Source organism: Canis aureus, chromosome 7 (assembly GCF_053574225.1).
Source record: "Canis aureus isolate CA01 chromosome 7, VMU_Caureus_v.1.0, whole genome shotgun sequence".
Classification (NCBI taxonomy): domain Eukaryota; kingdom Metazoa; phylum Chordata; class Mammalia; order Carnivora; family Canidae; genus Canis; species Canis aureus.
The window spans coordinates 29,904,776-29,917,583 of NC_135617.1; the positions used below are offsets into that span (position 1 = coordinate 29,904,776).

Consider the following 12,808-nt stretch of genomic DNA (forward strand, 5'->3'; position numbering starts at 1 on the left):
TTTTGTTTTATACTCAATTTAATATTTTAAAATATTTAATAGGGATTTAATGTGTAAACTGATTCTCCTAAAAATTATTCTCAAAGTTCACTATAATTGGGTTTAGTCACTGATAAGGTTTGAGAATTGGTTAAGGCACTAAACTAGAGGAATGCTAGATGATTATTGTTACAAGATTTTATACTTTAATTTAACCAATATTAAGTACCAACTAACTATTAGTACCAGCTATTATGCCAGGTGCCTGCTAATGTACTTTTTTTTTTTTTTTAACCTACAGGTGAAAATTAAACCATATGTTAATGGTACACCTCCTGCATATTCTAGGGAAGATTTAAAACCATGGGAAAAATCACCAATACTTAACATATCTGCTCCACAGACCATTCCTAGTAACAGAATTGATACTACAAACTCTTCTAGTTGGGTTGCTGGCTCTTTCAGGTAGGATTTTCATTTTGTTCTATATTCTTTTAGAAAAATATTACTCATTTTTAGTACAATGGAAATTTTTAATGAAGCACATTTAAAAAGTATTAATGTAAGTTTCTAATACACAGAAAATTACCTGAATGCATACAAACTAGTAGCCAGCTAAAATAGGCACTTTTCCCCCTAGACAGGATTTAGTTCCTTTAGTTCCCTTTGTAGTGTCACTTGTGAATACTAGTAAATACTATATAACACATAAATATCTGTATCTAGATATATAGTGACTTAATATATGGGTTATTTTTATCGTATATATTACTTAAAACTCCCTTTCAGGAAGACCATTTGTCATTTTTGGGTTTACTTTATCTTTTTTTTTTTTTTTTTAGCACATTAAAGGGTATTTAAGATCTCACAAAATGTTTTGTTATTCATTTATTTGTCAGAGGACATTTCATTTATGTTACACTATGCTTTAAACTTACATGTACTATATCCATATTTTTCTTTTGTTTAAAAAAGTCAAGTTTTTAGGTTGAAGTAGATATAGTACAGTATTCTTTCAAAGTGCTAATTGAGCTTGTGCTTCATCTTTATATACCTACTATGGTTTATAATAAACTAAACCTGATAATTATCAATTATTATATTAATGTAATTATTTTGAAATGTGCTGTATTTTATGAAGTTGGAAGACCAGATTATGCTGTGCTAGTTTATGTTGCTTTATCAGTCTCAAATTTGTTGTCTTTTTAAGTAAACTTGTTTGTGGGAACACTGAGAAGCATCTTCTAAACACTAGACTATTTTATTAAATGTGTTTTAAGAATAATTCACTTGGTATAAAGTCAGCAAAATAGATTGGCTATTTCTAAAGATTGTAAATTTTTTTTTCTCATAATTTAACTCCATCAGGTGGTTTCTAATATTATAGAGCACCCTCAAACTTCACTGTTAAATTTTTGTTGTTAACATTTAGTAGTAAGAATTTTGTTAAAAATAGAATATAATTTGCATGTTCTATTCATCTTAAAGAATAAGAATTTAAACAGAACTTTGATTACTTCTGAGTTAAATAATCATTCTATTGCTTGTTTTTTTTCTTGTTTTTTGTTCTTTTTTTTTAATGTTTCAGCTATATATTATGACTTTGGATGCATTTTAGTTATGTATATATAAAAGTAGCCTTCATTCAAAGTATCCTTTTTTAATTTGGCCGTAGTTGACAGACCTAAAGTATCCTCTCATTATCAATCTTACGTATAATTTACAATTTCAGTGACATTTGGAGGTTTGTACTTTATGGATCAATAAAGTTTCTTTTTTCCTTTTTCTTTTTTTTTTTTCTTTTTCTTTTTTTTTTTTTCCAATAACTGTTGTAAAATAACCTTTATATGTGTTTTAGTCCTGTCAGCCCTCCTGTTATGGATCTCAGAACCATCATGCAAATTGAAGAAAGTAGACAAAAATGTGGAGCTACACCAAAGACAAATTTGGGGTTCGTTAAAAAATCATAAGAAAGCAAAGACTGTGTTGTTTTATAGTTCTGCCCTAAAGAATTGGAAAGACCTACTGGACTTTTTTTGTTTTTCTATATTTGATGTTAAATTTTAAGCTCTTTCCTAGATACTCTAGCCTTCCTGACATTTCTCAAATATATGCTAAAGACTGAGTTGGGTTGGTAGTCTAGCTCTGATGGTTAGAAATTGACCCCTAAAATGATCATTGTGGACTATATTTGATGCAACTGTGATGTAATATTAGTATGAAGGCTCATTTGTATCTATTATTTGATCATTGATAGTGTAAATTGATACTGTCACTGTTGAATCATGTTGCCATTTTGATCCAGTAATAGTAAAATCACATCAAATAAAAAGCAATATAATTACCTGTAGTCTTCATTAAGTAGAAATTAATGCCAATTCATTTAATTCCTAGCAAGATGATTTCTCATGGAGTTAAACTTTCTCAGAAGCAACGGAAAATGATTGCAATGACTACCAAAGAAAACAATTCAGGAACGAATAGCATGGAAACAGCTTTAACTGCTCCTTCAAAAACTCCAAAACCAGCAAACGCATGGTATGCTTTAATTTTTATTAAAACAAGCAGAGATCTGTGCATTAGAGTTTAAGGTTGCTCTTGGCTTCTGGGTCCCCTTCCCATCTTTTCAAATATTTCATTCCTCTCTTTAAAAAGTTAAAAATTAGACCTTGTGAAGTAATTTTTTTTGTTTTGTTTTGACATTTACATCATGGTTTCCAAATTTTTTTTGTACATAGATATAATTTCTTCTTGGTATTTTAATTAGTGTGTATTGCTAAAGTAATTTAAGAAAGTAGTCTATTTTTTTCATTTGTTATAAGAAACAATATATATCATAGAAAAATTGGATAAACACATTTTTTTTTAACCACCTTAATTTCTTTGTCCTTCTGGATACATTGGGAATCTCTTTACATTGTTATAATCCTGGGTTTCATTGTCACTCTTAAGCAGGGGTATCTAATTGCTGCAAGTTTTCTCCATTAGAATTCCCCTATAATAGCAACATTAATAGGAAAAATCTCCAAAGAGGTCAACTAGCAATTTTGAGGTGTATAAAATAGGTTGTACTTCCTGTTTCCCTTTAATTAAAAAGCAATTTCAGAGGAAAAGCATAGGGATAGAGTAAAGGGCAAGGAAGAGATTCACTGAACTCCCGTTTTTCTCATAAGGACTGAAGAGGGTCTTGGAAGCTACCCTTTTTGGAGGGAATCTTTTCATTGCTTCTTTTTATTTATTTAGTTTAGAGAGAAAGAGTGGGGGGTAGGGGCAGAGGGAGAGGCAGGGAGAGAAGGAGAAAGAGAATCTTAAGCTTCAGGCCCAAAGCGGAACCAGTCACGGGGCTTAGTCTCACAACTCTGAGATCATTACCTGAGCTGAAATCAAGATTTGGACGCTTAACCAACTGAACCACTCAGGTGCCCCCCTTTCATTGCTTCTAATGCCTCATTTTCCTACTTGTAAGAGAATAGTTTTCCCAATTAAAAAAGTAAATTATTTTGAAAAGAGTGGCAACTCATTTTAGGTGCTACCAAGGGGACTAAATCAATGTTAGGACTATTTGTAGATCTAAAGCATGATCACAGGAAAGAAAGTATAGAAAGAGGTGGGAAAACTCAAAAAAGAAAAGAGTAAAATTTGAGAAAATGAGTTTAGTAGAATGTTTTAATTCATTAGTATTTGTTGCATACCTTCTATATGTGGTAGACTGATTTGTTCACTGCCTTTGTAGGGTTTGTAAGATAGCTGTTACAACATTGAGTTGTGTTTTCCCTAAGAAAAGTATGGAAGAGACACAAAAGTTCTTGGATCAACTCCCAAGATACTAAATAATACTGCAATTTGAGAGAATTAACTAAGCATATGAAGAAGCTTTGGGCTTAGTAATATAGCCATGCCATTAATCAGTTTCATTATTTAAAAACAAAAAGTAGAGGAGGCTTCCTGGAAAGATGGTAGATTAGGGGGACCTTAAGCTCACTGTATCCCATGATGCAATAGATACACAAACCTAATTGTAAATAACCCAGAAAATGATCCAAAGACTGGCAGAACAAACTCTACAACTAAATTTAGAGAAGAGGCCACATCAAAGAGTGTAAGAAGGGCAGAGATAGTGGGGAGCTAAAGGGACTTCTCTTGAGAGAGGGACTTGAGGGTGGAGAGAGGGGAGACAAACAGACTGTCATACCAGGGAACCTGAATGGGGAAAACAAATCCCCATAACATTTGGCTTTGAAAATCAGAGGCATAGAATTTTGTGAGTTCTTAAAACCAGCAGGACCTAAAGCATGAAATTTTTTTTTTAAGACTTTTTATTTGTTCATGAGAGACACAGAGAGAGAGGCAGAGACATAGGCAGAGGGAGAAGCAGTCTCCCTTTGGGGAGCCTGAGGTGGGACTCAATCCCAGGACTCCGGGATCACGACCTGAACCAAAGGCAGATGCTCAACCACTGAGCCACCCACGTGCCCCAAAGCATGGGATTAAAACAATCAGCAGGCTTAGTTCTAGGAGAGCCTGGAGGACTATAGGAAAATGAGTCCCTGAAATTAAAGGGACAGCCTACTGACCTACAGCATAGAAGCAGCAGTTTCAAAACCCTTGGAACATATGGGAGGGAGAATTATTTACTAATCTCAGAGCATATTCCAGAGGGACAGACATCACTGCGAGACTCCTCCAGAAACAGAGGAGCTGGCAGGTGCCATTTCCCCAGCCCCTTTCCCTGCTTCAGGGATCTGCCCCCTCTAGCCAGGCCTGCCTTAGTCCCAGCACTACAGGTCTCCTCCCCCAGAAGACCAATGCAAGCCTTGCCAATACTACATCTCCTGACAGCGTGCTTTACAGGTCTTTGGTCCCTGTGGTATCAGAAGACCAGCAAGAACCTTGTTAAAACTGTGCATGCCACCCCTACCTTCTTTGCAGACAGGCCCAGCTGACCTCCCTTGTATCAGAGGCACATCCCCCCCAGCAGAGAAGTGGCATGCAAAACTTGGAGGCACTGTGTACCCTGTATACTCACACTTTGGAGTTGGCCAGGGCTAATTTGCAATCAGCCGCAGCCCTTTACCACTGGCAGAGGACTGGTATGCATTTGTTAAAACTGCACCCAGCCCACATGCTTTCCTGATAAGCCCAGATGGCCATGATCCTCATCCTTTCTCTCAGAGGACCTACTGCATGCTCTGCCCCTGAGCATATTATAGATCCATCCCCACCAACACATTGTTGGCTAGAGCCCATTTAGACCAGGGCCATAAGTGTGGCAGTGTTGAGGCAGCCCTGACAGAGGCTAGCACCACTCCAAAGTGACTCGTAATCTGGGGAGAGGAAAACATAACCACACAAACTAATTAGATTACAGTCCCAGGAGTGGGCTATGGGCAGATAGCTGGTTTGGTAGCAGGCCCTGCCCACTACCACCAAAAGCTTTTCAGGGGACAACACAGGGAAAGTGCCCTGCAATTAGCTGTTATTGCATCTGGTGAAGAAAGCCTGGTCTGCCTCAACTCAAGCCCAAGGTGGCCCAGACTGGTCCACAGGAATCAAAAACTGCCCACAATAGGCTAAGAGAACCACTGCAGACAAATGGACCAAAGGAAAACAGCTTGGCCACAGTAGCAGGGTACATGCAACACACATAGGAGACACCCCTGGTGCCACATTCTGGTAAACAGGTGATACTGCACTGTGGGGCACTACGGGATATCAAAAGGCCACTACTTTCAAAAATAGGCAATGTAGCTGACTTTCTTAAGCATAGAAACATACACAGAAAGTTAGATAAAATGAAGAGAAAGAGGAGTATGTTCCTAATGAAAGAACAAGACAAAATCATAGCAAGAAACCTAAGCAAAATGGAGATAGATAAGTAATATTATGCCTGATAGAGAATCTAAAGTAATGGTCATAAAGATAATCCGTGTATTTGAAAGAGTAGAGGACGTCACTGAAACCCTTAACAAAAAGATTAAAGAAAGAAACAGAGATGAAGAACACAATAGATGAAATTAAAAATACACAAGATGCAATAAAGAACAGACTAAAGGGAACAACAGATCAGTGACCTGGAGGACAAAGTTATGGAAAGAATCAAGCTGAGCAGGTGAGAGAGAAAAAATTATGCAAAATGAGAACAAACTCAGGGAACTCTGACTCCATCAAGAGTAGTAACATTCACATTATAGGGATCCCAGAAGAAAATAGAGAGAAAACAGGGCAGATCATTTATTTGAAGAAATAACAGCTGAAAATTTCCTAAATCTGAGGAAGGTAACAAATTCAGATCCAGGAGGTACGGAGAACCCCCCCAACAAAATCAACCCGGGGAGGTCCATACCAAGACACATAGTAGTTAAAATGGCAAAAAGTAGTGATAAAGAACTTTAAAAGTAGCAAGAAAAAAAGAAGACAGTTACATACAAGGGAAACCCCATAAAGCTATCAGTGGATTTTTCAGCAGAACTTTGCAGGCCGGAAGGGATTGGCATGATACATTCAAAGTGCTGACAGGAAAAATATCTGCAGCTAGGAATACTGTATCCAGTAGGGCTATCATTCAGTTTAGGAGAGAGTTTCCCAAACAAAAGTTAGAAGAGTTCATGACCACTAAACCAGCCCTATAAGAAATGTTAAAGGGGACTCTGAATAGAAAGACCATAAGCAAGAAAAGCAGGAAGCACAAAAGTAGTAAAAAAAATAAATAAATAAAAAGGAAGGTATCTGTAGAAACCAGTGAAGGGACTCACAAACGAAAAGTATATAAAGTATGACACCTTATACCTAAATTGTGGTGGGGAGAGGAGTAAATGGGTTCAACCTAAGTGACCATCAAGTTTACATAGACTGATATATGTAGAAGATGTTGTATGCAAACCTAATGGTAATACAAATTAAAAACCAGTAATATATATGCAAAAAATAAAGAATCCAAGTATATCACTAAAGAAAGCCAACTTATGGTGAGGGAAGAGAGCAATAGAAGAAAGAAACAAAAAACCACAAAAACAACCACAAGACAAGCAACAGAATGGCAGTAAACACATACCTATCAAATACCACTTTGAATGTAAATGTACTAAATGCCCCAATCAAAAGACACAGTGAGAGAATGGGTTAAAAAAAAAACAAGACCTATCTATATGCTGGCTATAAGAGACCCATTTCAGAGCTAAAGATACCCACAGGCTGAAAGTGAGGGGATGGAGAAAAATCATACAACTAGTGGTGAAAAGAAAGCCAGGATAGTAATACGTATATTGGACAAAGTAGACTTTTAAACAAAGGCTGTAGCAACAAAGAAGGATGCTCTATAATCCTAAAGGGGATAATCCAACAAGAAGATAGAACAATTGTGAATATCTATGCACCCAGCATGCGGACACTGAAATACATTAAGCAGTTAATAACAACCATAAAGGAACTAAAAGTAATAATACATAATTGTAGGGGACTTTAACATCCCACTTACATCAATGGATGGATAATCTAAACAAAAACAAGGAAATAATGGCCTTGAATGACATATTTGAACCAAATGGATTTAATACATATATTCAGAACATTCCATCCTCAAATAGAATACACATTCTATTTGCCCATGTGCACATGAAACATTCTCCAGAATAGATCACATATTAGACCACAAAGCAAGTCTCAACAAATTAAAAAAGACTGAAGTCATACTACACATATTTTCCAATCACAATGCTATGAAACTAGAAATCAACCACAATAAAAAACTCAGGAGGGCACTTGGGTGGCATAGTCAGATAAGTGACTCTTGGTTTTGGTTCAAGTTGTGATCTCGGGGTCATGAGATTTAGCCCTGCCTTGCTGAGCACAGAGTCTACTTAAGACTCTCCTCCCTTTCCTACTGCCTCTCCTGCACTGCTTATGCTGCATGCATGCACTCTCTCAAATCTTTAAAAAAATTCCGGAAAGAGGACAAATACATGGAGGTTAAATAACATGGTACTAAACAATGAATGGGCCAACCCAAAAAATCAAAGAAGGCATTAAAAAAAATACATGGAGACAAATGAAAATGAAAACAGGTCCAAAATCTTTGGGCTGTGCAGCAAAAGCAGAAGAGAAGTTTATAGCAATACAGGCCTATATTATGAAGCAAGAAACGTCTCAAATAAACAACCTAACCTTATACCTAAAGGAGCTAGAAAAAGAGAAGAACAAACAAAACTCCAAACTTGTAGGAGGAAAGAAATAATAAAGATTAGAGTGGAAATAAATGATATAAAAACTAAAAAAACGGTAGAACCGATCAATGAAACTAGGAGCTGGTTCTTTGTAAAGATCAACAAAACTGACAAATTTGTAGCCAGACTGATTCCCCCACCCCCCAAAAAGAGAGAACTCCTATAAACAAAATCAGAAATGAAAGAGGAGGAATAACAACTAACACCATAGAAATACAAGGGATTGTAAGAGGATATTATGAAATATTATATGCCAACAAATTGGACAACCTAGAAGTGGGTAAATTCCTAGAGATATATAACCTACCAGAACTGAAGCAGGAATAGAAAATATGAACAATTGATTACCAGCAATGAAATTGAATCAGTAATCAAAAACCCCCAGCAAATAAAAGTCCAGGACCTGATGACTTCACATGTGAATTCTAGCAAACATTTAAAGAAGAGTTAATATCTATTCTTTTCAAACTTTTCCAAAATAGAAGGGGAAGAAAACTCCATATTCATTCTATAAGCCCAGCATTACTTTGATACCAAAATCAGATAAAGACAGCAGCACCCCCCTCAAAAAAACAAACCCCAAACCAAAAAAATTTCAGGCCAATATATCTCTGATGAATATAGATTCAGAAATCCTCAACAAAATATTGGCAAACTGAATCCAACAATACATCAAAATAACATTCACCAAGATCAAGTGGGATTTATTTCTGGGATGCAAGGGTGGTTCATTATTCACAAATCAGTCAATGTGATACATCCACATCAACAAGAGAAAGGATAAAAGCCATATGATCCTTTGAATAGATAAACTGAACAAACAATTGACAAATAGTTTCCAATCAATATAAAAACCCTCCATAAAGTAGATTTAGAGGGAACATATGTCTACATAATAAAGGCCATATATGAAAATCCCACAGCTAACATCATACTCAATGGTGAAAAGTGGAGAGCTTTTCCTCTAAGATAAGGAATAAGACAAGGGTGTCCATTCTCAACACTTTCATTCAACATAGTACTGGAAGTCCTAGTTATAGCAATCAGAATCAGGTAAGAAAAAGAAATAAAGGGCATCCAAATTGGAAAAGGAGTAAAACTTAACTATTTGAAGACATGAATGAATATATATATATATATATATATATATATATATATATATATATATAAAACCCTAAAGATGCACCAAAAACCATTACAACTAATATAACCCTAAAGATGCACCAAAAATCATTACAACTAATAAGTTTCATACAGGGCAGCCTGGGTGGATCAGCGGTTTAGTGCCTGCCTTCAGCCCAGGGCATAATCCTGGAAACCCAGGGTCAAGTCCCATGTCAGGTTCCCTGCAATGAGCCTGCTTCTCCCTTTGCCTGGGTTTCTGCCTCTCTTCTCTCTCTCTCTCTCTCTCATGAAAAAAAAAATCTTAAAAAAGTTTCAAAGTTAATATACAGAAATTTGTCACATATCTATATACTAATAATGAGCTGTCAGAAAATGTAAGACCACAGTACTATTTACAGTTCATTGAAATGAATAAAACACCTAGAAATAAATTTAACCAAGTAGGTGAAAGAACTATAAAAACTAAATGATGAAATAAATTAAAAATAACACAAACAGAAAGGTACACTGCTCTCCTGTGTTGGAAGAATTTATTTTTTAAAATGCCCTTATTACCAAGAACAATCTACAGATTCAGTGCTATCCCTATCAAAATAACAAGGGCATTTTTCACAGGACTAGAACAAATAATCCTAAAATTTGTATGAAACCACAAAATACCCCGAAGAGCCCAAGCAATCTTAAGAGAGAACAAAGCTGGAGGTATCATACTCCCTGATTTCAAACTATTACAAAGCTATAATAATAAAGACCCTATGGTATTGGCACAAAAACAGACACATAGATCAGTGCAACAGAATAGAGTTCATAAATAAACCTATGCTTCTGGTCAATTAATCTTTGACAAAGGAGGCATGAGCATATAATGGGGAAAGAACATGTTTCTTCAATAAATGGTTTTGGGAAAACAGTCATTTTCTTATACCATATACAAAAAGAAACCTCAAGGTGAGTTAAAGATTTAAATTTAAGATCAGAAGCCATAAAACTACTGGAAGAAAACATAAGTGGTAAGCTTTGGATATTGGTCTGAGCAACGTATTTTTTAAAAGATTTACTTATTTTAGAAAGTGCGCGCAAAAGTCAGTGGCAGGGAGGGATAGAGGGAAACAGTCTAAAGCAGACTCTGTGCTGAGCACAGAGGCTGACATGGGGCTCAGTTTCATGATTGAGATTATGACCTGAGCTGATACCAAAAGCTGGACGCTCAACTGTCTGAACCACACAGGCGTCCCTGAGCAACATGGTTTTTTGATATGTCTCCTCTGGCAAAGGGCATCAAAAGCAAAAATAAACAAATGAAACTATGTTAAATAAGCCCTTGCAGAATGAAGAAAACTAACAAAACAAAAAGGCAACCTACTAATTGGGAGATGATATTGGCAAATGATAACGATTGATAAGGGTTGAATATCCATTATATATAAAGACTATACACAACTCAGTATCAAAACAACAAAAACAGGCTGAGGGCCTGAATATACATTTTTCCAAAGAAGACATACAGGTAGCCAACAGACGCATGAAAAGATGTTTAGCATCACTAATCATATGAGCAATGCAAATCAAAACCACAATGAGCTATCAGCACACACCTGTCAGAATGGCTATTGTCAAAAATGACATTAAATGTTGGTGAGGATGTAAAGGAAAGGGAACTCTGATGTACTGTCACTGTTGGTGGAATGCAAAATGGTGCGGCCACTATGAAAACTGTATGGAGGTTTCTCAACAAAATTAAAAATAGAGCTACTATATGATCCTGCAATTCCACTTCTGGTATCTATCTGGAGAAAATGAAAACAGTAATTTGAAGAGAGAAATTTAGAATCCTTTGTTCATTGCAGCATTATTTATAATAGCCATGATATGGATGCAACTTTGTACCATTGATGGATGAATGGATAAAGTTTAGGTATAAATACATACAATGGAATAGGAGCCATAAAAAAAAGAATGAAATCTTAAAAGCCGTAAAAGAAAAGAATGAAATTTTGCCATCTGCAGCAAGATGGATGGACTAGAAGGTATTATGCTAAATGAAATAAGGAAGAAAAAGACAAATACTGTATGTCTTCCCTTATATGTAGAATCAAAAAATAAATGAATAAAACAGAAACAGACTCGGTATATACAAAGAACAAGTTGATGGTTACCAGATGGGAGATGGGAGAAGGGGAAGGGGATTAAAAAGTCAAAATAACATGCTTCCAGTCATAAAATAAATAAGGCACATAGATACAATGTGCAACATAGGGAATAAAGTTAATAATGTGTAACAATTTTGGTGACAGATGGTAGCTAGATTTATGGTAGGTGATCACTTCACAACATATATAAATGTTGCATACCTGAAATTAATGTATGCCAGCTATACTTGAATAAAAAAAAATACAAACTAATCAATAGCAGTTTTATGTTTCTTAGGACACCAAGCAAATTTAATTAGGGATAATTTTATTCTGAATTATCTGAGCTATAAAATTGATCATTTGTGTCCTTTTTATGACTTCTTGAGACTATTTTTAATATTTGAAGGATCTTTTAAAATTTATTTCTGCTAAATTCTGAATATATATACTTTTGTTTGTACTCTAAATTAAAGGTTAACTTAGTAAAATATATATTTGTCAATAAGTATAGAATAACTATAAGGATATTATATATATATACTTTGGTTATGGAAATTTTATAAGTTAATGGCATAAATCAAAATATTTGTTAGAGATTTTTAAAACATGTTTATATAAACTGGTTGATGTTTGGTGTTCATGAATTTTGATCCATGTTTAGTGTAAACGGAAATAATCATTTGTTGAATACTTTTTACACACAGGGTGTAAATACATGTAGTATATGATTGAAGAAATTAAAAATGGCATAGATTTGTTTTCCTTAGAATATCCCATGTAAATGATGATCTAATGAAATTTGGTAGCACTTAAACTTTACTATGCTATGAATAAATTAGAAAATTAAATTAGCATTTAATCTGATTTATGAATTGTGTGTATAGAGTATATTCAGAACTGTAGTGATTTAAGTTTTTAAAAATATTTCTTAAAAGAGCATCTTCATCATCTGAAGAACCATCTAACATGATTTTATTTTTGTAGAATATGTTTTTATGCTGTGTTTATCTTAGTATTAAGGTTAAGATAAAGCTCATTAGCAAATCACAAATTAGCCCTATAAATCTGCTTCTGATTGTGGAAAGGATTTTTACTAGTTTGATCACAGATTTTCTCACCTAGTTTTTATGACTCATAATACATAGTTGTACTCCTGCTCTCTACAGTTAGGTGTGGCAATATTATATATTAAATATAATTGGTTCTTGCATTAGAATGAAGTTCTGATATAATATCGTGTGAAAACACAAGTGTATGTGGGAGTTGGCCACTTTTCATTATCACCTGTTTTACTTGGAGAAATAATACATTTCTCATGAGTCATCTTCAGTGGAAGAATGCACAATCTTTGTG

At 35.0% G+C, this 12,808-nt stretch overlaps 1 protein-coding gene across 6 annotated transcripts in view; it reads left to right on the plus strand.

Annotated features, from left to right (window-relative positions):
• IBTK (inhibitor of Bruton tyrosine kinase) overlaps positions 1 to 12,808 on the plus strand; it is a 101,670-nt gene that overhangs the window by 68,127 nt on the left and 20,735 nt on the right. For all 6 annotated transcript variants that reach the window (XM_077903260.1, XM_077903256.1, XM_077903261.1 and 3 more), the window contains exons 23-25: positions 281 to 444; positions 1,838 to 1,930; positions 2,374 to 2,517. In XM_077903260.1, the coding sequence (XP_077759386.1) occupies positions 281 to 444; positions 1,838 to 1,930; positions 2,374 to 2,517 (401 nt within the window). The remainder of the gene's footprint in view (positions 1 to 280; positions 445 to 1,837; positions 1,931 to 2,373; positions 2,518 to 12,808) is intronic.